Genomic DNA, 25,438 nt, shown 5'->3' with positions numbered 1-25,438 from the left:
TTAAATTTAAAAAAATGAATAAAAAAATAAAAGATCCAAAACAGGGGCACCTGGGTGGCTCAGTTGGTTAAGTGTCTGACTTTGGCTCAGGTCATGATCTCATGGTTCCTGAGTTTGAGCCCACATCAGACTCCATGCTGACAAAGTGGAGCCCGCTTGGGATTCTCTCTCTGCCTGTCCCCCACTAATGTTCTCTCTTTCTCTCAAAATAAATAAATAAAATCATTAAAAAAAAAAAAAACCCTTAAAAAAAAAAAAGATCCAAAATAGGCAAAGCAATCTGAAGAAAGAAGTAACCTGGAGGTATTTCAAGCTATGTTACAAAGCAATCATAATCTAAACAGTATAGGATTGAATTAAAGATAAGACACAAACCAACAGAAGAGAGCACCCAGAAATAAAACCACACATATATGGTCAATTAATTTATGAGAGAGGAGCCAAGAATATATAATGGGGAAAGGACAGCCTCTTAAGTAATTAGTGTTGTGAAAATTGGAAACCCACATGCAAAAGACTCAAACTAGACCACTGTCTTACACTATGCACAAAGATCAATTCAAAATGAATTGAAGACTTGAACATAAAACCAGAAACCAAAACTCACAGAAGAAACCATAGGTAATAAGCTCCTTGACATAGGTCTCAGCAATAATTTTTTTACTCTGACACCAAAAGTAAAAATAACAAAAGCAAAAATAAACAAGTGGGACTAAATCAAACTAAACGGCTTCTGCATAGCAAAGGAAACCTTCAACAAAATGATAAGGCAATCTACTGAATGGGAGAAGAGATCTGCAAATCATATCTGGTAAGGGGCTAATATCCAAAATATATATAAAGAACTCACCCAACTCAACAGAACATGGGAATTAAATTACACATGGGAAATCAATTAAAATATGGGAAGCTCTGGGGCAAGTAGGTGGCTCAGTCAGTTGAGTGTCCAACTTCAGCTCAGGTCATGATCTCATGATGTATGGGTTTGAGCCCTGCATCGGGCTCGCTGTTGTCAGTGCAGAGCCTGCTTTGGATCCTCTGTCTCCCTCTCTCTGCCCCTGCCCCACTTGCTCTCGCTCTCTCAAAAAAAAAAAAAAAAACAAAAAACAAAAAAAACCACACATTAAAAAAAAATATATATGGGAAGATGTGATAAGACATTTTTCCAAAAAAGACATACAGATGGCCAACAGGTACAAAAGAAGATGCTCAGCTTCACCAATCATCATAGAAACACGAAACAAAACCACAATGAGAGGTCACTTTACTCCTACTAGAATGGGTATTATCAAAAAGACAAGAATTAACAAGTGTTGGTGAGGGTGTGTAAGAAAGAAACTCTTGTGTACTATTGGCAGAAATGTAAATTGGTGCAGCCACAATGGAAAACACTATGGAGGTTCCTCAAAAATTAAGACTAGAGCTACCCTAAGATCCAGTGATTCAACTACTGGGTATCTATCTGAAGAAAACCAAAACACTAATTTGAAAAGATATCTGCATCCCTAAGTTCACTGCAGCATTGTTTACAATAGCCAAGATATGGAAACAACCTAAGTGTCCATCAATGGATGAATGGATAAATTGTGGTACATAGGTACAATGGAATATTATTCTGCCATAAAATAGGAAATCTTGCCATTTGCAACAACATGGATGAACCTCGAGGGCATTATGCTAAATTAAATGTCAGACAAAGACAAATACTGAATAAGATATAGGTGGAAACTAAATAAAATAAATGTATATATATATTTAAGAAGCTTACAGATACAGAGAACAGATGGGGGTGGGGAAGACAGGGAAACAGATTGGGAAGATGCTTTTCAAGTTTAAATAAATTGAATAAAAAAATTAAAAATTAAATTAAATTAAAATATCTCCATATTTTTCCACAGGAACCTCACTTTAGAGATGAGGACACAGAATAAAAAAAAACATTCAGTGAGTGGAGAGGAGTTAAAAATGCCAGAACATCACGGGGACCCTAAGCTTGTCTCATTCCTGAAACACAGCTTTATTTGCATCAAACCATTTTGAACACCTAAGAAACTGATCTGAGGATTAATGGAACAATATGCATAATTGGAACCAGAGAACTTGGCAGGTACATGGTGTGGAGAGGTGAGAGCAAAGCCACAGAGCGACAGAGGGTAGGGAGCCTTTTTTTTGCAGAGAGGTCAGAGAGAAAAAGAGAAGGTCGGGGGGAGTGCAGTGCATCAAGATCGTGCATGAAAAGCACTCCCTCTGACAGAGAAAGAGAAACATATCAACTACCAAAACTGAAATTGGAAGAAGTAAATTTGAACAGACCCATAATCAGTAAAGAAATTCAACTAGTAAATAAAATTCTCCCAACAAAAAAGTCCAGGGCCAGATGGCTTCCCAGGGAATTCTACCAAACATTTGAGGAAGAGTTAATACCTATTTTTTAGAATTTGTTCCAAAAAATATAAAAGGAAAACTTCCAAAGTCATTCTATGAGGCCAGCACTACTTGTTTCCAAAACCAGACAAAGACCCCACTAAAAAGGAGAATTACACACCAATCTCACTGATGAAAATGGATGCAAAAATTCCCAAGAAAGCAAACCGAATCAAACAATACATTAAAAGAATTATTCACCACGATCAAGTGAGATTTATTCCTGGGCTGCAGGGGTGATTCAATATCCACAAATCAATCAATATGGTATATCACATTAATAAAATAAAATATAAGAACCACATGACCCTCTCAATAGATGCAGAAAAAACATTCAACAAAATTCAACAGCTTTTCTTGATAAAAAAATCCCAAGAAAGTAGGGATAGAAGGAACATACCTCAAGATCATAAAGGCCATATATGTAAGGTCCACAGCTACTATCCTACTCAATGGGGAAAAATGGAGAGCTTTCCCTCTAAGGTCAGGAACACAAAAGGGTTGTCCATTCTCACCACTACTGTTGAACACAGTGTTCTAAGTCCTAGCCTCAGCAATCAGACAACAAAACGAAATAAAAGGCATCCTAATTGTCAAAGAAGTCAAACTCCCACCCTTCGCAGACAACATGATACTCTACATGGAAAGCCTGAAAGACTTCAAGAAAAAACTGCTAAAACAGATACATAAATTCAGCAAAGTCACAGGCTATAAAATCACCATACAGAAACCAGATGCACTTCTATACACCAATAATGAAGCAGAAAGAGAAATCAAGGAATCAATCCCATTTACAATTGCACCTAGGAATAAACCTAACCAAAAAGGTAAAAGATCTGTATGGTGAAAACTATAGAAAGCTTATGAAAGAAATTAAAGACACAAAGAAATGGAAAAACATCCCACGCTCACAGGTTGGAAAAACAAACACTGTTAAAATGTCAATACTACCCAAAGCAATGTACACATTCAATGCAATCCCTATCAAAACACCAGCATTCTTCGCAGAGCTATAACGAACAATTCTAAAATTTGTATGGAACCACAAAAGACCCTGAAAGCCAAAGTAACATTAAAAAGAAAACCAAAGCTGTAGGCATCATAATTCTGGACTTCAAGCTGTATTGCAAAGCTATAATCATCAAGACAGTATGATACCAGCACAAAAACAGACACTTAAATCAACAGAGAATCCAGAAATGGACCTACAAATGTATGGTCAACTAATCTTCGACAAAGCAGAAAAGAATATCCAATGGAAAAAACACAGTCTCTTCAGCAAATAGCACTGGAAAAACTGGACAGTGACATGCAGAAGAATGAAACTGGACCACTTTCTTACACCACACACAAAAATAAACTCAAAATAGATTAAAGACATAAATGTAAGAATACCCAAAGTATAAAATTCTTGAAGAAAAACAAAGGCAGCAAACTCTTAGACATCAGTTGTAGCATTATCTTTTTCATCTTTCTCCCCAGGCAAGAGAAACAAATGCAAAAACAAACAACTAGGGCTAAATCAAACTAAAAAGCTTTCGCACAGCAAAGGAAACCATCAACAAAACAAAAAGACTACTGAATGGGACAAGTTACCTGTAAATCACATATCCATTAAATGGTTAATATCCAAAATATATCAAGAACTCCTTTAATTTAAAACCAAACCAAACCAAGCTCCAATTAAAAAATGGGCAGAGGGCCTCAATGGACTTTTCAAAAGAAGATATACAGATGATCAATAGACACAAAAGATACTCAACATTTTTGATGCAAATCAAAACCACAATGAGATATCACTTCGTACCTATCAAAATGGCTAGGATTGGGGCGCCTGGGTGACGCAGTCGGTTAAGCGGCCGACTTCAGCCAGGTCACGATCTCGTGGTCCGTGAGTTCGAGCCCCGCGTCGGGCTCTGTGCTGACAGCTCGGAGCCTGGAGCCTGTTTCCGATTCTGTGTCTCCCTCTCTCTCTGCCCCTCCCCCGTTCATGCTCTGTCTCTCTCTGTCCCAAAAATAAATAAAAAACGTTGAAAAAAAAAAATTAAAAAAAAAATGGCTAGGATTGAAAAGACAAGAAATAACAAGTGCTGGTGAGGACATAGAGAAAAGAGAACGCTTATGCCCTATTGATGGAACGTACATCAGGTCAGCCACTATAAAAAACAGTATGTAGGGTTCTCAAAAATTTAAACATGGAATTACCATATGATCCAGCAATTTCATTTGAGTATTTATGGGAAGAAAATGAAAACACTAATTCAAAAAGATATACGCACCCCTATGTTCACTGCTTTATTTACAATAGCCAAGATGTGGAAGCAATTTAAGTACCCTAAGCAACCTAAGGTAAAGGAATGCCTAAAGAGGTAATGTGTGTATGTGTGTGTGTATGTGTGTATAAAAAAAAAGAAATCATGCCATTTGCAACAACACAGATGAACCCAGAGGGTGTTATGCTAAGGGAATTAAGTCAGAGAAAGACAAATACTATATAATTGCACTTACATATGGAATCTAAATTAACAAAACAGAAACAGATGCTAATATGCAAAACTAATGGTTGCTAGAGGGGGTGGGGGAACCAGATAGGTGAAAGGGATTCAGAAGTACAAACCTCCAATTATAAAATAAACTCCTAAGGATGAAAAAATACAGCAAAACAAATACAGTCAATATTGTAACAATTTTGTATGCTGACAGACATTAATTATACTTACCATGGCAAGTATTTCATAATTTATGTAAATGTTAAATCAATATGCTATACACCTGAAACTATTATACATCAACTATACTTCAATTAAAAAAAAAGGGGGGAGGGGTTGTTTTATAAACATAAGCATATAGATCAATGGAAAAGAACTGAGTCCAGAAATTTTTTTTTAATTTTTTTTTTTAACGTTTTATTTATTTTTGAGACAGAGAGAGACAGAGCATGAACGGGGGAGGGGCAGAGAGAGAGGGAGACACAGAATCGGAAGCAGGCTCCAGGCTCTAAGCCATCAGCCCAGAGCCTGACGCGGGGCTCGAACTCACGGACCGCGAGATCGTGTCCTGAGCTGAAGTCAGACACTTAACCGACTGAGCCACCCAGGTGCCCCTTGAAATTTTTACCTTTATGGCCAACTCATTTTGCACCAAAGTGCCAGGACAATTCAATGGAGACAGAATAGTCATGTCAATAAATGTGAGATAAGGATGAATTTTGACCCTGACCTCACACTATAGACAAAAATTTTATATGTATCACAGACCTAACATAAAAGAGACTGGACAAAATATTCATAACTTTGTATTACTACACAGAGTTCTTACATAGGACAATAAAAGTATAATCTGCAAAGGAAACAAACTGAGTTTTTGGAATTCAACACTTAAAACATTTCTTTCTTAATGGTGACATTTGAAGTGAAAAAAGAAGAGCCATAAGACTAGAAGAAAATACCTGCAAACTATGTATTTAATAAAGGACTCATATTCAAAATATATAAAGAACTCTTACAACTCAAAACCCAATTATAAAAGGAGCAAAAGTTCTAAATAGACATTTCAGCAAAGAAGATACACATAGGAAGATGCTTGGGTGCTTCAGTTGGTAAAGCATCCGACCTTGACTCAGGTCATGATCTCATAGTTTGTGAGTCTGAGACCCGTGTCAGGCTCTGTGCTGACAGCTCAGAGCCTGGAGTCTGCTTCTGATTCTGTGTCTCCCTCTCTCTCTGCTCCTCCCCCACTCATGCTCGTCTCTCAAAAATAAATATTAGAAAAAATGTTTTGTAAAAGACATACATATGAATAACATGTACATGAAAAGATGCTCAACATGATTTAGTCAGCATTGAAATACAAATAAAACCACAATGAGTTACTACAACATACCATAAAAATGACCATAATGAAAAAAACTGAAATACTCAAGGGTTGACCAGGATGTGAAGAACCTGAAACCCTGAATATATTGTTTGTGGTAATGTAAACTGGTAGTCATTTTGGAAAAAAATTTGGCAATTTCTTAAAAACTCATAAGCTTATCAGACCCCATAATTCCACTCTTATGAAAAACTTTGTTCACACAGAGAGTGATACACAAATGTTCACGGCATTATTTATGACAGCCAAAAAGTTGAAACAACATAAACATCAATCAACTGATAGATAAAATGTGGTATATCCATGTAATATTATTCAGCAATAAAAAAATGACAACTGACACAAAGTACAATATGAATCAACCTCAAAAAAAATTATGTTAAGTGAAAAATGATACAAAAACCGTAGAGACAGAAACTCAGCAACACCATCAAGCAAAATAACATTCACATTATAGGGATCCCAGAAAGAGAAAGGGGGACAAAAATTTACTTGAATAACTGAAAACTTCTCAAATCTGGGGAAGAAAACAGAAATCCCGATCAAGGAGGCACAGAGAGTCCCCAACAAAATCAAGCAAAGGAGGTCCACACCAAAGCCTTGTAACTAAAATGGCAAAAAGCAGCAATAAACAGAGCATTTTAAAAGCATTTAAAAAGAACAGTTAGATACAAAGGAAACCCCTTAAGGCTGTCAGCTGATTTTTCACCAGGAACTTCACAGGACAGACAGTAATGGCATGATGTATTCAAAGTGCTAAAAGAGGGGCATCTGGTGGCTCAGTCTGTTGGGCGTCTGACTTCGGCTGAAGTCATGATCTCACAGTTCGTGAGTCTTAGCCCCATGTCAGCTCTGTGCTGACAGCTCAGAGCCTGGAGTCTACTTCAGATTCTGTGTCTCCCTCTCTCTCTGACCCTTCCTTGCTCTCTCTTTTTCTCCCTCTCAAAATTAAACAAACATGAAAAAAAAATTTTTTTAATAAAAAAGTGCTAAAAGAAGAACATCTGTGGGACGCCTGGGTGGCTCAGTCAGTTGAGCATCCGGCTTGGGCTCAGCTCATCATCTCATGGTTTCTGAGTTCGAGCCCCGCATCAGGCTCTGTGCTGACAGCTCAGAGTCTGCAGCCTGCTTCGGATTCTGTGTCTCCCTCTCTCTCTCCCCCTCCCCTGCTCACACTCTGTCCCTCTCTCTCAAAAATAAACAAACATTAAAAAAAAAAAATTAAAAAAAAAAAGAACATCTGCAACCAAGATACTCTATCCAGCAAGCTATCATTCAAAATAGGAGATATACAGTTTCTCAAACAAAAACCAAAGGAGTTCATCACCACTAAATCAGCCCTACAAGGAACATTAAAGGGGACTCTTTGAATAGAAAGGACAGATCATAAGAGTCAGTAGGGGGCACAAAAGCAGTAAAATTAAGTGTATTTATAAAAAAAAAATCAGTCAAGATATACACAAAGTAAAAGGATGTAAAGTGTGACACCATATACCTAAAACATGGGGGGCAGTGGAGTAAAGAATGGGTTCAAATTTAAGGTATCATCAACTTAATATAAACGGTTATATGCAGATGTTATATACCCAGTGGTAACCACAAACCAAAAACCAATAATAGATATGCAAAGAATAAAGAGAAAGGAATCCAAGTATATCACTAAAGAAAGCCAGCAAACTATGAAAGAGCAAGAGAAGAAACAAAGAACTACAAAAACAACCATAAAACAAGTAACAAAATAGCAATATATGCCTATCAATAATTATTTTAAATGTAAATAGACTAAACACTCCAATCAAAAGACATAGTGTGACAGATGGATAAAAAATCAAGACCAATCGGGGCGCCTGGGTGGCTCAGTCGGTTGGGCGTCCGACTTCGGCTCAGGTCACGATCTCACGGTCCGTGAGTTCGAGCCCCGCGTCAGGCTCTGGGCTGATGGCTCAGAGCCTGGAGCCTGCTTCCCATTCTGTGTCTCCCTCTCTCTCTGCCCCTCCCCCGTTCATTCTGTGTCTCTCTCTGTCTCAAAAATAAATAAAACGTTAAAAAAAAAAATTTTTTTTTTTAAAAAATTAAGACCAATCAATATGCTACCTTCATATCAGACAAAGACACATGCAGACCAGGGTGCCTGGGTGGCTCAATCAGTTAAGCATCTAACTTCAGCTCAGGTCATGATCTCATGGTTCATAAGTTTGAACACTATATAATCATCAATAGAACAATCCAACAAAACGATGTAACAATTGTAAATATTTATGCATCTAACATGAAAGCACCTAAATACATAAAGCAGCTAGTAACAAATATACTCTATAGTAAAACCGTAATAGCAGGGGACTTTAACCCCCAACTCACATCAATGGATACATCATCCAAATAGAAAAGCAACAAGGAAACCATAGTTTTGAATGAAATACTGAACCAGATGGATCTAATACATAGCCAGAACATTCCATCCTAAGACAGTGCAATACACATTCTTTTTAAGCACACATTTAACATTCTATGAATAGATCACATATTGGGCCATAAAACAAGTCTCAACAAATTCAGAACAACTGAAGTCATATACATCTTTTCCAACCACAACACTATGAAATCAACCACAAGAAAAAAATCTGTCAAGAACACAAAGCATGGAGGTTAAATAATATGCTACTAAACAATGAATGAGTCAACAAAGAAATCAAAACTAAAAAAAAAAAAAACATGGAGGCAAATGAAAACAGTCCAAAATCTTGGGGATGCAGCAAAAGCTGTTTTAATAGTTAAATTTATAGCAATAGAGGCCTACCGCAAAAATAAAAATCTCCAATATGCAACCTAACCTTACACCTAAAGGAGCTATAAAAAGAACCAAACCCAAAACCAGCAGAAGGAATTAAAGAGTAGTGCAGAAATAAGTGAAATAGAAACTAAAAAAACCAATAGAACAGATCGATGAAACCAGGAACTAGTTCTTTGAAAAGATCAACAAAATTAATAAACCTTTAGCCAGACTCATCAAAAAAAAGAGAGGACTCAAAAATCAGAGATGAAAAAGGAGAGGGATGGTTGGGTGGCTCAGTCAGTTAAGTGACTTGCTTGGGCTCAGGTCATGATCTTGCAGTTTGTGAGTTCGAGCCCCGTGTCAGGCTCTGTGCTGACAGAGCCTAGAGACTGCTCCAGATTCTGTCTCCCTCTCTCTCTGCCCCTCTCCCTCTCATGCTATCTCTGTCTCTCAAAAATAAATATTAAAAAAAATTTTTCTAATAAAAAAAATGAAAAAGGAGAAATAACACCACAGATATACAAATAATTATAACAGAATATTATGAAAAATTATATGCCAACCAACTGGACAACCTAGAAGTGGAAAATTCCTAGAAATTTAACCTCCCAAACTGAACAAGGAAAAAATAGAAGATTTGCACAGACCAATCACCAGCAATGCAATTAAATCAGTAATCAAAAAACTCCCAAGAAACAAAAGTCCAGCACCAGACTGCTTCATGGGTGAATTCTGCCAAACATTTAAAGAAGAGTTAATAACCATTCTTCTTAAACTATTGCAAAAAATAGAAGAAAAGCTTCCAAAAATCAGTCTATGAGGCATTACCCTGATACCAAAACCAAGATGCTACAACAAAAAGAACTACAGACTAATATTTCTGATGAATACAGATGCAAAAATCCTCAACAAAATAGTGGCAAACCAAGTCTAACAATACATTTAAAAAAAATCATTCATTGGGGCGCCTGGGTGGCGCAGTCGGTTGAGCGTCCGACTTCAGCCAGGTCATGATCTCGTGGTCTGTGAGTTCGAGCCCCACATCAGGCTCTGGGCTGATGGCTCGGAGCCTGGAGCCTGTTTCCAATTCTGTGTCTCCCTCTCTCTCTGCCCCTCCCCCGTTCATGCTCTGTCTCTCTCTGTCCCAAAAATAAATTAAAAAAAAAAAAAAAAAGTTGAAAAAAAAAATCATTCACCACCATCGATGGGATTTACTCCTGGATTGCAACAGTGATTCAGTATTTGCAAAATCAACATGATACACATAACGTCAGTAAGAGAAAGAATAAAAACCACATGATTTCAAAAGATGTAGAAGTAAACATTTGACAAAGTACAACATCCATCCATGATTAAAAACAACAAGGAGGGCGCCTGGGTGGCGCAGTCGGTTAAGCGTCCGACTTCAGCCAGGTCAAGATCTCGCGGTCCGTGAGTTCGAGCCCTGCGTCAGGCTCTGGGCTGATGGCTCGGAGCCTGGAGCCTGTTTCCGATTCTGTGTCTCCCTCTCTCTCTGCCCCTCCCCCGTTCATGCTCTGTCTCTCTCTGTCCCAAAAATAAATAAAAAACAAAAAACAACAAAAAACAACAACAACAAAAAAAAACAACAAGGGGCACCTTGTTGGCTGGGTGGCTCAGTCGGTAAGTGTCCAATTTCAGCTCAGGTCATGATCTCGCAGTTTGTGAGTTCAAGCCCCACATCAGGCTCTGTGCTGACAGCTCAGAGCCTGGAGCCTGCTTCGGATTCTGTGCCTCCCTCTCTCTCTGCTCCTCCCCCATTCACACTCTGTCTCTCTCTCAAAAATAAACATTAAAAAAAAATTTTTTTAAAAAAACACTTCTACAAATAGGGTCAGAGAGAACATACCTCAACATAATAAAGGACATATATGAAAACCCAGGACTAACATTATACTCAATGATGAAAAATCGAGAGCTTTTCCCCTAAGGTCAGGAACAAGACAAGGATGTCCACTCTCACCCCTCTTATTCAATACAGCATACAAAACAGCCACAGCAATCAGACAACAAAAATGAGGCATCCGAATTGGTAAGGAAGAAGAAAATGTAAGACCTGATACCATTAGGGGTGCCTGGGTGGCTCAGTCAGTTAAGTGTCTGAGTCTTGCATATGACAGGATACTATATACAGAAAACCCTATAAAGACTCCACCAAAAAACTACTAGAACTGATAAATGATCTCAATAAGGTCACAGGATACAAAATCAGCATCAGAAACCCACTGCATTTTTCTATACACTTATAATGGAAGTAACAGAAAGAGAAATTAAGAAAATAGTCACATTTACAATTGCACCAAAAAGAATAAAATAGCAATGAGGTGGAACACTTGTACTGTGAAAACTATAAAATGCTGGTAAAAAAAAAAAAAAAAAAAAAAAAACTGAAAACAATACAAATGGAAATATATACTATGTTCATGGACTGAGAAAAATTGTTAAAATGTCCATACTACCCAAAGCAGTCTATAGATTTAATGTAATCCTTATCAAAATACCAACAGTAATTCAGAATTAGAATAATCCTAAATTGTATGGAACCACTCAAATCCTGAGTAACCAAAGCAATAAAAAAGAAAAACAAAATTGGAGGTATAACAATCCCAGATTTCAAGTTTTATTACAAAGCTGTAGTAAACAAAACAATAGGATACTGGCGCAAAAATACTTAGATCAATGAACACATTAGAAAGTCCAGAAATCAACCCACAATTATATAGTCAATTAATCTTCAACAAAGGGGGCAAGAATATGCAATGGGAAAAAGACAGTCTCTTCAACAAATGGTGTTGGGAAAACTGGACAGCTATATGCCAAAAAATGAAACTGGACCACTTTCACCACACACAAAAAATGAACTCAAAATGGATTAAAGACCTAAATGTAAGACCTGATACCATTAGGGGTGCCTGGGTGGCTCAGTCAGTTAAGTGTCTGAGTCTTGATTTTGGCTCAGATCATGATCTCACAGGTTCATGGGATCAAGCCCCACATCTGGCTCTACCCTCACAGGGCAGAGTCTGCTTAGGATTCTCTCTCACTCTCTCTCTCTCTGGCCCACCCTGATTATGCTCTCTCAAAATAAATAAAACATTAAAAAAAAAAAAAAAAAAAAAAGACCTAAAACCATTTAAGTCCTAGAAGAGGGGGCACCTGGGTGGCTCAGGTCATGATTTCACAGTTTGTGATTTCGAGCCCCATGTCAGGCCCTGTGCTTACAGCCAGAGTCTGGAGGGTTCTGTGTCTCCCTCTCTCTCTGCCCCTCCCTGCTCATCAATAAATAATGAATAAACATTAAGAAATATATAAAAAATAATAATAAAGTCCTAGAAGAGAGCACAGGCAGTAATTTCTCTGATAGTGACCATAGCAACATTCTTCTAGATAGGTCTCCTAAGGGAAACAAAAGCAAAAATAAACTATTGGGACTTCATCAAAATAAAAAAGTTTCTGCAGAGTGAAAGAAACAAATCAATGAAACTATAAACAACCTACTGAATGAGAGAAAATATTTGCAAATAACGTATCTGATAAAGGGTTAGTGCCCAAAATATATAAAGAACTGATATAGCTTAACATTCCAAAAACAAATAATCCAATCAAAAACTGGGCAGAAGACATGAACAGATATTTCTCCAAAGAAGACATCCTTAGCCAACAGGCACATGAAAAGATGCTCAACATCACTTATCATCATAGAACTGCAAATCAAAACCATAATGAGATACCACCTCACACCTGTGAGGTGGCAAAAATCAAAAACACAACAATAAGTGTTGGCAAGGACACGAAGAGAAAAGAACCTTCATGCACCACTGGTGGAAATGCAAACTTGTGCAGCCGCTGTGGAAGACAGTATGGAGGTTCCTCAAAAAAAAATTAAAAACAAAATTACCCTATGATCCAGTAATCGCTCTGCTGGGTATTTACCCAAAGAATACAAAACACTAATTCTAATTCCAAGGGATATATGCACCCCTATGTTTACTGGAGCATTATTTACAATAGCCATATTATAGAAGCAACCCAACTGTCCATCAATAGATGAACGGATAATAGACACACACACACACACACACACACACACACACAGGAATATTACTCAGCCATAAAAAAAGAATAAAATCTTGCCATTTGCAACAACATGGATGGAACTAGAGTATAATGCTAAGTGAAAGAAGTAAGAGAAAGACAAATACCATGTGATTTCACTCATATGTGGAGCTTAAGAAACAAAACAAACGCAGGGTGCCTGGGTGACTCAGTCAGTTAAGCGTCTGGCTTCAGCTCAGGTCATGATCTTGCGGTTCATGAGTTCAAGCCCCGTGTTGGGCTCTGTGCTGAGAGCTCAGAGCCTGTAGCCTGCTTCAGATCCTGTGTCTCCCTGTCTCTCTGTCCCTCCTCCACTCAGCTCTATCTCTCTCTCAAAAATAAACAAACTTTAAAAAAAAAAATGGGGGCGCATGGGTGGCTCAGTCGGTTAAGTGTCCGACTTCGACTCAGGTCATGATTTCACGCTCTGTGAGTTCCAGCCCCGCGTCAGGCTCTGTACTGACAGCTCAGAGCCTGGAGCCTGCTTCAGATTCTGTGTCTCCCTCTCTCTCTGGCCCTCTCCCATTCATGCTCTGTCTCTCTCGGTCTCAAACATAAATAAACGTTAAAAAAAAATTTTTTTTAATAAATAAATAAATAAGTAAATAAAAACGAACAAAAGAAAAAGACAAAAAAGACTCTTAAGTATACAGAACTGATGGTTACCAGAAAGGGGCTGGGGGAGGGAGATGGGTGAAATAGGTGAAAGGGATTAAGAGTTCACTTATTGTGGGGTACCTGGGTGGTTCAACTCAGTTAAGTGTCTGACTTTGGCTCAGGTCATGATCTCATGGTTCATGAGTTCGAGCCCCACATCGGGCTTTCTGCTGTCAAGGCAGAGCCCGCTTCAGATCCTCTGCCCCCCTGTCTCCCCCGCCCCCCCCACTTGCACTTTTACTCTCTCTCAAAATAAATAAACTTAAAAAAAGTTCACTTATCAATAAGGAGCACTGAGTAATGTATGGCACTGTTAAATCACTACATTATACACCTGAAACTAATACTGTTGTTAATTTTACTGGAATTCAACAAGTCACTGAATTACATGCTTACATTGCTTCTCAGCCTTTTGGCTAAGATCAAGTGTAGTATCTGTTCTTTTCAGAGTTACATGCTTACAATGGATGGATTTTAGGGTTTGTAAATTATACCTCTTATAAAACTTCCAAAAAAATGTTAAGGTCATAGAGGAAAAAGAAAAACTGTCCCAAATTAAAGGAAATTAAATAGGTAAGACAACTAAAGACAGTACTTAATCCTGGACTGGATGGGGCATAGGGGTACAGGAGAACAGCTACCAAAGGCTTTATTAGGATCACTTGATGAAATCTGAATTGCCATAGATAAAAATATTGATGAATTCATATTAAATTTCCTGATTTCTATTACTGTACTCATTTTATCACAGAATGTCCTTGTTCTCAGGAAACACACAATGAAGGATTTAAGGGCTAAAGGAGGCACAATCTCCAGTTTATTCTCAAATGTTTCAGAGAAATATAACCTGCAAATATATACTTATGGAGAGAAATGATAGAGCAAATGGGCAAAATGTAAACAAGTGGTGAATCTGGGTAAAGGGCATACAGGGAGTTCCTTGAACTGTTTTTGGAATTTTTAGGTAAAATTTGAAATTTTATAAAAATTACAAAAAAAATTTTAAACAGTACAGTAGCAGGAAGTGGCTGGAGCTGTAGAAATGACAAGCAGCATTAGTAAATAATTTATTAAAGTCACTGAAGCCTACCTCCTAAAAAGAAAACACAACACAACTTGCAGCCTATACTCACAAAGATGGGTTAGACTAGGAGATATTCTAAAACCCTGATAACCTCTAAAATGTGGGGATTTACTGCCACTTCTCTTATGGCCATGCTTTCTTTCCTTCATTTCCAACACAGGCATGACTACCAGGTTAGGGGGCAAAGGAGATTTTCCAGGCCTAAACTGTTCTGACTATGCCACCCAAAGTGCTAATTCTCCCCAGTAGGTTATTACTAGAGCTCAAGATTAAAGATTAAAAAGTAGGTTCACAAAGTGGCTTCTCAACGAACATGTGTATTCCCACAACTAGCAGAGCAGCTTACACAAATACACATTTTTCTGATGGATCACAAAGGGCAGTAGCCAGGGATAAAACATTCATAAGCCTGCAGGCCAGGGAGATGACAAGAACAGCTGGCCTGATTAGAAACAATGTCTGCCTGTCTCTTTCCTGCCTTCTCCCTATTTCCTCCCCTCCCCAGAAATACAGACCTCTCCCTTTCCTCAAGTTTCCATCTGGCAGTATCTCTCTCCCTTACCCCAACCTCCTTTACCTTCTTATAACATACTTCCTACTTCAAGTAATACATCTAATCTACTTTTGTGTTTTTCATTTCTTTCTTTGTAATTTTAGTTTGTAAGTAAGCAGAAAGATCTGATATACTGTTCATCAAATGTTTCTGAATAGTGGGATTTGGCTGATTTTTCTTCTTTGTACTACAACTTGAACTTCATATGATGATATTGTGTTTTAAACAAAATAAAATACTATTTTTTTAATTCCTAATTCTAGCAAATCAATTCATTTTAAACTTTCATAATATTCCATGTCCCTTGCTTTTGAGAAAAATAATTAGGTGATTTCCCCTATAAGTGATCTTTAATTTTGTTTTCCCCTAAGAGTTGCCCTCTGTGATAAAAAAAAAAAAAGTAAACCCTCTCCACCTACTCTCTTGCTTTTTGTACACCTTCCATGCCTTCCCCAATGACACAGGAAGAAGCCACAGAACAGACACAAGGTAGATAACAAGGAATAGGGATGGGAAAGCTCTAACCAGGGCACAGCTTAGAAATTAAGCCTTGTATTATTTTATTCTGTAAATGCTATTAACAGGTTTCTTACCAGAAAAATGTCTGCATAGCCAGCCAAAGACTCTACTCCCTCTTGGATCCGTGCTCCCCCAGAGTCATTCAGTCCAATCACTGGAGCCCCCACTGTCATGGCCTGGTCCATGATCTGAGACAGCAAAGCAATCTTTTATGAGACAACTGATCCTTTTATCAAAAACAATTTATAAAGTACCATGGTGTTTTCTGGAAAATGTTCCAAGTGCACTTTTCTTTTTAAATGCTCATTCTGAGAGAGAGAGAGAGAGAGAGAGAGAGAGAGAGAGAGAGAGGAGAGCACGCGCATGTGAATAGGGAGAGGGGCAGAGAGAGAAGAGAGAGAATCCCAAGTAGGCTCCACACTGTCAGCACAGAGCACGATGCAGGACTCAATCTCATGAGCCATGAGATCATGACCTGAGCCGCAATCAAGAGTTGGATGTTTAACCAAGTGAGCCATTTGGGCGCCCCTAATTACACTTCTCAAAACAGGAATCATTAACACTGGCTTCATTCCCCATGATGATTAGGTACCTCCATGGAAAACAGAACCAAAATTTTAAGGGCTGATTAAAGCCCTTCAGGCATCCAAGAGCCAAAGCACTTCCCACCAGCAGGGGATAAGACTGCTCATAGCAACCATTTCTGAGCCACAGGCCCAGGCTATAATATTTTCCAGTATCCAGTTTTGTTCCCAACTTTTTTTTTTTCAAGCAGGTTCCATGCCCAACGTAGGGCTTGGGCATGGCCTTGAGAACTCATGACCTTGAGATCTCATGACCTTGAGATCAAGAGTCACATGTTCTACTGGCTGAGCCAGTCAGGTGTCACCACCTACCCCCGCCCCCCTTACTCTTTTGAAAGAACTGACACTAAACACAATAACAAAATAGTATTTTTATGAAAGTACATGTAGATCCATCTGTTAACCAGAGCCAGGCCCAAGCCTGATTTCACTTGCAATAAGGCATATTTTCCTCATGGGTCAGTAGTTGAGGGCTTAATAAGCAACATTCCTAAGAACCCTTTTCAGTTCACAAAGTACTTCCGCTTCCATTATCTCATTCAACCTGATAACAGAGGCAGTGAAAAGAAAAATTAGAGAGGATTAAAAGTTAAGTGATCGGCCCAAGGTTTCAGAAATAATACATGACAAGATCACATCTAGAATCCAGGTTTTCCATTACACAGGGAAGCACTGCTTGACTATTAACAGTCAACCGTACCTTTAATTCCACATTTCTCCAAGTATGATCTATACTTTTATTCATCTCCAGAGCATCTCATCACTAGCAGTGGGGGTTTTTTAGGTTTTTTAATTTTTTTTACATTTATTTATTTTTGAGAAACAGAGTGAGACAAAGCATGAGCAGGGGAGGGGCAGAGAGAGAAGGAGACACAGAATCTGAAGCAGGCTCCAGGCTCTGAGCAAGTGGTCAGCACAGAGCCTGATGCGGGACCCGAACCCACAAACTGTGAGATCATGACCTGAGCCGAAGTTGGACACTCAACAGACTGAGCCACCCAGGTGCCCCAGCAGTGTTTTTTAAAATACCATCATGTAATCCTTGCACTGTTCTTTATCCTTTAGTACCTGGACTCTCCACCTAGATCATGGGCTCTTTACCTAGAGTCTTCAGAATCCCAAGGGGTCTGTAATAGATTTCGTCCATGCATTGCTTGGATGGGAAAAAATTTAATCTTTACCTTTATTAACTCTAGCTGATCTTTAACATACCTTTTAATTATGAACACAGGAAACAAAATCATTATTTTATGAGAAATACCTGTGACTTTATATTAATAGAAGCCACGGATATTTTTATGTCACACTAAAGTTGCAGGTATCTTGAAGTAGCATTTTCACTCATGCCTACTTTGAAACTATAGAGGTTTAAATGCACAGTTAAATCTTGTTATTTGATAAATTTGAAAGCACACAGATCACAAATAGGAGTGCCTGGGTGGCTCAGTTGATTAAGCATCCAAGTCTTGATTTCAGCTCAGGTCATAATCTCACAGTTGGGGAGATCAAGCCCACTGTGCAGACAGTGCAGAGCCTGCTTGGGATTTTCTCTCTCTCTCTCTCTCTCTCTCTCTCTCTCTCTCTCTCCCTCCCTCCCTCCCTCCCTCTCAAAATAAACAAACATAAAAAGCATGAATATTACAATTGTAATTTTTTTTAATATTTTTTAATTCTTTGTAATCCTACATATCTTATGCATGTAAATCATTACCAGGTTGCCAAAGGGATCCATGATACAAAAAATGTGAAGAATTCCTGCCTTGGACTAAAGGGATGTTTGGGTCTGCACCCACCCCACATACACAGCTCATTGCCTTGCACCCCAATATTTAATATGAACTATGTGACTGATGAAAGTACTGGGTTTTCAAGATTAAATACTTACTTTGCAGATCTTTTGGGCATGTGCCCCAGACAGACTACCTCCAAAAACTGTAAAATCCTAAAAAGAAAACAAATCAACAAATAAAATATAGTCACTAGCCAGGAATGAAAAGCCAGGAGGAAGACGAAATGAAAAACTCTTAGTCAAAAGTTTTTGAAGGATTTTCAGGAGTTCAAAAAATTAGGAATGGTCTTTTATTCACTATTCTATGGAGTAATTTGTACCTTAGAGGGAATTCATGTATTGTCAACAGCAAAAGACAGTCTTCGCTCTACAAAAATGAATCCTAGCTCTCTAAGGAAAACTTTTCATGCAGAATTAACCTGAAAAATCAGATTCTATAGATGTCAGGCAGGCATTTCTATTACTAGAAATATTTGCCATTCTGGGGCTCCTGGGTAGCTCAGTCAGTTGGGCGTCCGACTTCGGCTCAGCTCATGATCTCATGGTCCATGAGTTCGAGCCCCACGTCGGGCTCTGTGCTGACAGCTCAGAGCCTGGAGCCTGTTTCAGATTCTGTGTCTCCCTCTCTCTGACCCTCCCCCGTTCATGCTCTGTCTCCCTCTGTCTCAAAAATAAATAAACGTTAAAAAAAAAAAAGAAAAAGAAATATTTGCCATTTTGACGAGAGGTTAAAAAAAAAAAAAAAAGACAATCAGAGCCCTCACGGCTTCCTCTTGCTTATGGAATTTCATTACCTTCTGATATAAAGGGCTTCTTGTGGGAAGGACCTCCTTTCTAAAACCACCTCAAAAAACGAGTAATTAAAAACAGAGTCAGCTCAGGAGGACAAAAAAGGAAGAGGAAACAATGGCAGAGGAGAGAGTGAACAACAAACTCAGGGGAACTGAAAGCACAAAAAGAATATCTGACTTGGAGCAAATGGAAGCCTATATACTGCAGGGGGAGTAACCACAAGGATGGAACAACCCAGGAACTATAGGAAGGGGCGGGGGGGCAGGGGAACAGACTGATAAAAACTCTGGGTTAGGAGCAGTTGGACCCCACAGGGCCTCTCCTTCACCTTGAGAAGAGGAAACATTTATTCTCTAAAGCAATTTCACCAGAAGGACTCTGGATTCACAATCACCAGTGGCAAAAGAAAGCAAAGGTGAGGCTAAAAACATCTGAGATTAGGAACCTATACAAGAATAGATTGTCCTCCCCCAGGACATACCTATGAACAACTATCAGTCAAGAGACTAAGGCTGCTTCTACAGAAAAGCAGAAGATCCCCAGAAAAAACAACTGCAGATATTAACATTTTGGGGATCAGTACAAAAAACTGGCTCATCACTCCCTACCCTAAGTATCCTTCAGGGCTTATTTCAAATGCCCCATTTTCCCTAAAGCATTCCTCAAGGCTGAATGTGATCGTCCACTGTCCCGGGCCCACAGCACTTACCCAGAATCACTCTTGCCCTCATCTGTACAGAACTCCTGTTCTGCCCCAATTTATCTACAAAATGAGATTAGGTTTTTCAGGGCAGGAACTCTGGCTCAGTCATCTCCCTCTCCTCGCCCCCAATCCTCATCCTACCCTACCCCATGGGCATAAGAAGTAATCAAAAGTATCAATTCAATGAATTTTGTATTTGCTCCAAAGTTAGAAGGTTGAGTCCAGAAAGTACAATAACTTACTTTGTTCTAGCTATCTTATTAATAATTCCTTCTGTACACGTTTTTGCATCTTTCTTTCTGTACAAGTTTTTGCCTAGCTCTCATAATTTCTTCTAGTTAAGTAGTTGGTAGACCCATTTATAACAGTTTTAAAACATGTCAAAGGTAATTCATTAAGTGAATGAGTACTAAGTACATTTAAAATTAATCAGTTATTTAATAGTGAACCCATAATTTTAATATTTAACAAGCTTTATAATTTTAGATCTGTAAAAGGAACTAAGTATTTAGAATTATACGTATACTTCCATGTCTTGAGGTGGAGAGGGGTGGTAATCAAACCCAAAATAATAAAGTGTTAGTTTACTATTAGCTGCTGTAACAATTACCACAAATTCAGTGGTTTAAAACAACACAAATTTATTATCTTCACAGTTCTGTAATTTAGAAGTCTTACATGGGCCTCACTGAGCTACTCTCAAGGTTAGCATGATTAGATGTCTTTCTGGAGGCTCCAAGGGATAATCTGTTTTCTTGCCTTTTCCCTGTTCTGGCGACCAAATGCATTCCTTTGCTCATGACCTCCTTCCTCCATCTTCTTAGACACCAATGGCAGGTGAAGCCCTTCTCAGCACATTCTTCCGACCTCCTCTTCTGCCTCTCCTTCTTTTAAGGACCCTTGTGTTTATATGTGTCCACCTGGGTAACCCAGCCTACTTTATTTTAAGGCCAGCTAATCAGTGACACTAATTCCATCTGCAGCTTAATTCCCCTTTGCCATGTAAGGTAATATAGTCACAGGTTTTGAGAATTAGGAGTTGGACATCTTTGGGAGCTATTCTGCCTACTATATTTTCCTATGGTTTCAGTGTGAAGAAACTGTATCCGTCCTTATGAAGCCTAACAAAACTTGTTTGAATAGTTTCATGAAGCCCAAAACTGAGGGGCCTATGTTCCTGAGACTCAAGTCCCTTCCACCCAGGCTGCATTCACAGCACTCTCTTAGGCCCACACATTGCCCAGGACATGGATGCCCTCCAGGCACACACCCAACCCACCAAGAAACATCTCATTCACTTAGAATAAACTCCTGGTTCCTGAGACTTTTTACATGATTACTGCCCTGTGATTATCCCTAAAACAGACTCAGGATTCTGAGAAAAACACATACTATGGTAGAATATTCTGGACACATGCACTGAAAAACAAAGTATATCCCTCTTCTGCCCCCACTACAGGCAAGTTTTCATTCCTCAAGACTTTCTTCTCACATAGTTGGTCCTGGCTCTGCCCTCCAGGAAAGCTCAGCCTATTCGAGTTATTAAATACCTGACTGAAGACATAAACCAATCTTCCATTGATTCGGCCCCGTCCAGTGACCACACTGTCTCCAGGAAACTACCAGAAAAACAGAAAAATAAAAGTTAAAAAAACCAAATACATCTTTTAATGAATTTGACAATTATGCCCGAATGAAAGACCAAAAAAATAAAATAACCCACCCTAAATTTCTTAAAATTCAATATGAACCAAGAACATGAAGGAATCTCCCCTTCCCCTTCTCAGCTCTGCAATAGCAAGCACTAGGCTACTGGTTCATCAACAGAAGTAACGGACACTATAGTTAGGCCTCATCTTCCTTCTTAAGAGTAAAATAATCAAGACTCCCCCTAGGGCCACTGCTACCAAATGCCACAGGAAGGAGAAGGGCATATAGTGACACATGGCAACTCTAGAAAGCCACACACCCCACCTCCAAGCCTTAGGGAAAACCCATCATTTTGCTTGGAATCCTGGAATATTGTGTAGCCCATAATGACTCAAACGGAGCCAGCTGATGCGATGCCAAATTCACAAATCTTTGGTGAATAACAGCATATATACAGACCTGAAGAAAACTGATCAAAAATGAATCCAGAGAACTCTGCATACCATGGAGAACATCCAATTAAAAAAAGTGTCGGTGACTCTGACTTTAAAAACTCCATAAAGTCAAAGTGTCAAAAGAGGCAAGTGGTCCTGCTTTAGGGGTCTCTGGTGCCTAGATGGACCAGAACACAACCAAGACATTTTCGCCTTTCCTTCTAAGTTTGTCACTCCATACCTGCGAGAACTCTGAACCCACAACCAGAGACCTGGAAACTGGGCCATAGTCACACTGCACAAGGTATGAACAGTCCCATTCCATTCCTTCATCTGCAAAGGTAACTGGGGGAATCTGGAGGCCCAATAGTACTTCTTCAGAGGCACTCTTACAGTTTCAGCCCTCTAACTTGAAAACTATTAAATGTACCTTGAGTTCCAGATGGCCTTCATTATTAGGCTAATGAGTAGGTCAGCAGGGCCACGGCTAGACAGTGCAACTTAGAGGCTCACACCACCATTGTAAAAAGATACCTTATTCTTATCAGCAGCCATTCCAAAATCTGCACATCTGTGTTCCACAAACATGTCGCTCTCAACAAAACTGCCAGGGTCCAGCAAGAGGCTGATCCGCTCTCTGGCAGTCAGCTTTCCCTAAAATACAACAAAAACCATTCAGTCATGTCATCATAGAGAAGGTCAGTAAGCAAGGAGTGCTTGTGAGTGGGCCACGAAGACAGGTTTTGCCCCTTCACCTCACATGAAAGCCTCTATTCCATCAACCCACCCAAAACACTGGTGTTATCAGTAGATATCAGCCAGTAAGTAAATCAGGGCAGACAGGCTACTCCAGGAGCTACCAACTGTGGAGGGTAAATAAGGAAGTGGGAAGAGGAAAAGATGGAGAGAAGTGGGGGTAAGGAGAGCCTGACCCTGGAACAAGATAACTAGTTCCACAAACATTTACTGGAGACCTAAGGAGTAATAAAAAGAAGAATGGAAAAGTAGGAGGTGGAAAACTAAATCAGGCTTACTGAAGGGCCTAAGGCTACACCCCCACATTCACAAGTTTCTTCTAGGGAACCCCACACAAACTCACCTCACTAGTGTCCAACCCCAAAGACACTTTCAGGACTACTTCCTGGTTCTTCTGCCTCTTCTATGGCTTCTCCTACTATCCTACATTGGGGCTCGGCTTAGAAACCCCACACCTGACAGTGATACTATAATATGGCAACAACCCCACAGCAGGTAGTGCCTGAGATGAAAAGGAGTTAAACAGAGTGGTAAAGAGCTCATGTGAGAGGAGTGAAAAATTGCTTCTTGGAGATGAGGTTGGAACCTTCAACTTATCAAGAGCCTCTGTTGCTTGGACTGTCAAGCCCTTAGACTAAGCCAAACACCCAGGCCTACTGTCCTCTGCCCTCTCTCCACCCCAGGGAAAAACCTCAAGTTGGCTCTTTTTTCCCCCCATAATAAAGCAGCCAAAGCCAGTGAGGTCGTTTTAAAACAGACAAGCGTATACACTGTTGTGTGGAGTAAGTTTTCCAGAAAGCAATTTAGCAACATATATTAGAGTGTTCAAAATATTCCTATCTTTTGACCCAGTTTCTGGAAATCTATCCTATGGAAGTCATCCAAAAATTGCTGAAAAGGGGGTGGAGTGGGGGATTTAAATCAAGTCAGCCTCCTAAGTCAGCTCTGGCAAAAGAAAAATAGCTTCTGGAGCCTGCATCAAAACCCAGTAGGGTCCACCTAGCGAAGAGGTGGGGTGATGTTCCAGGGAGAATTCAGCAATGGGCCCCAATACAAAGCGTGCACAGAAGCACTGCCAGGCCTTTCCAAAGTATGATGTAAAAATTCCTTCAACCCAGACAGAGCCACCCCAGGGGAGGAAGGGAAAGCACTCCTGGCACCACACACAACCAAATATACATCTTGCTCCCAAGAGTTAAGAATTATTACTATCTTCTGTTTAGAATAAACTGACTCCTCAGGATTAAGTAACTTGTCAAAAAGGAATGGTCAGCTTCATGCTCTTGTCAAATGGGGATTTCCATCTAAATCAACACCTAGAATCCAATCAAGAACTAGTTCGAATTTCCTCACTGAAGACCCCCAGCCTTCCACCCCAGTCACCACCCCCAGGCTTGACATGTGCCTCGGTGCCCTTCACCGCTAAGAATTTCACTTCGGCATCTTCCCGGTTATTTAACTCACCCAGCACAAAGGTCCAGTTTCACACACATGTCGGTGACGCACCGCGTGAGCCTACTTCCAAGTCCCTGGTCACCCATCTGGGCCTCAGTTTCTCCTGCTGATAAATGGCCACCCAGCTTATCTCTGAAGGCCAGCTGTAATTCTCGCCTCAAAAACCTCCCTGCCTCCGTCGCGCATCGTGCCTTTCCTACCCAGCATGTCTATTCATGCTGAGATCTTAAAGGCGTTCAGCCAGCATTGAGGAGGCAGAAGTTAATACAAGATCCGGGAGCTCAACCCACCCCAGATTAATGTGAGAGTTTGCCCAAGTTTCTTCCCCCACCATATGCTTCGATTTTCCTGTTACCATGATGGAGCAAGAACCGTATACTACCTACCACTCTTCCTCCGGGCATGAGAAGAACACGCAGAATTTTTGTTTTGTTTCGTTTTTTTATTAAGTGCCCGTCATCGCTTCTGTAGCTCAACCAATAAGATTGTGAGGGGGAAAATCCTATTTTCTCCTTTCAATAAACTGACTCCTAGCGATTAACTGGTCCAAAAGTTTATAGAAGTTAAATGGTGAGTTGTCTGGGGCCGAGCAGCTGCGACTAAAAATCCAGAAGTAAAGCACAGGGCAATGAGGCACAAAGGTGCTTATTCTCATTTTACCTGCCATTTGGTGAAAGGCTACAGGTTCTCAAGGTGAACCTTCTCGTCCCCGCCCCTCCTCGGCATCGCGCGGATTGGCTGAAAGGACTGGGGCGCCGCCAGCCGGCAACTCTGTAATAGGTTGCGAACGCCAGGGGGATGGTCGGGTCCCCCTAGGACTCACTCGTTTATGCTGTGCGTCGATGCGACGCTGGCCTCCTCCCAGCAACGCGGCGCTGCGCTTGTTTTCGATGCGCTCGTTAACCGAGACGGGCTGGCTACACAGGCTGCGGACGGCACCGCGGAGACCGCCCACTACAACGCTGAGTCTTGCTCCAGCCGCCACCACGCGCATTGCCACCGCCATCTTTGCTCCGCGGCGAGCTCCCAGCCGCTGCGCCTGAGTACGCTTCTGCGTCAAGCGTGGGCATCGGGTTCTGCGCCTGCGCAGCTGGGTGGGACGTAGAGAGCTTATGGGCTGGACGTCACAGAACGCTTAGGAGAAAAGCCTGAGAGTTTGAGACTCCCTACCGCTCTGGGACATCATCCTGAGAAGGATAGTACTGTCCTCAGATCTGGTGCCTTTCTTGCTGCACAGAAGATGGATTTAATCCTTGCTCTTTTCTGGCTACCTTGACCT

At 40.1% G+C, this 25,438-nt stretch overlaps 1 protein-coding gene and 1 pseudogene across 3 annotated transcripts in view; one reads left to right on the top strand and one right to left on the bottom strand.

Moving 5' to 3' along the window:
- The window catches only part of PCCB (propionyl-CoA carboxylase subunit beta), a 97,346-nt gene extending 72,124 nt beyond the window's left edge, over window positions 1-25,222 (bottom strand). The window contains exons 1-5 of one of the 3 annotated variants that reach the window (XM_058732374.1): window positions 24,983-25,221; window positions 22,483-22,602; window positions 21,415-21,483; window positions 18,466-18,522; window positions 16,071-16,184 (exon numbers count right to left, since the gene is read on the bottom strand). In XM_058732374.1, coding sequence (XP_058588357.1) covers window positions 16,071-16,184; window positions 18,466-18,522; window positions 21,415-21,483; window positions 22,483-22,602; window positions 24,983-25,165 — 543 coding nt within the window. In that variant the 5' untranslated portion in view covers window positions 25,166-25,221. Of the gene's footprint in view, window positions 1-16,070; window positions 16,185-18,465; window positions 18,523-21,414; window positions 21,484-22,482; window positions 22,603-24,982 lie in introns of all 3 variants that reach the window. The other 2 variants (XM_058732375.1, XM_058732376.1) reach the window with 2 other exon arrangements.
- LOC131513348 (U2 spliceosomal RNA) lies at window positions 14,237-14,339 on the top strand (annotated as a pseudogene).
- Window positions 25,223-25,438: the final 216 nt, after the last annotated feature.

This window comes from Neofelis nebulosa, chromosome 5 (assembly GCF_028018385.1).
Source record: "Neofelis nebulosa isolate mNeoNeb1 chromosome 5, mNeoNeb1.pri, whole genome shotgun sequence".
NCBI lineage: Eukaryota > Metazoa > Chordata > Mammalia > Carnivora > Felidae > Neofelis > Neofelis nebulosa.
The sequence above is the reverse complement of the archived record's forward strand: the minus strand, read 5'-3'. Positions and strand labels throughout refer to the sequence as shown.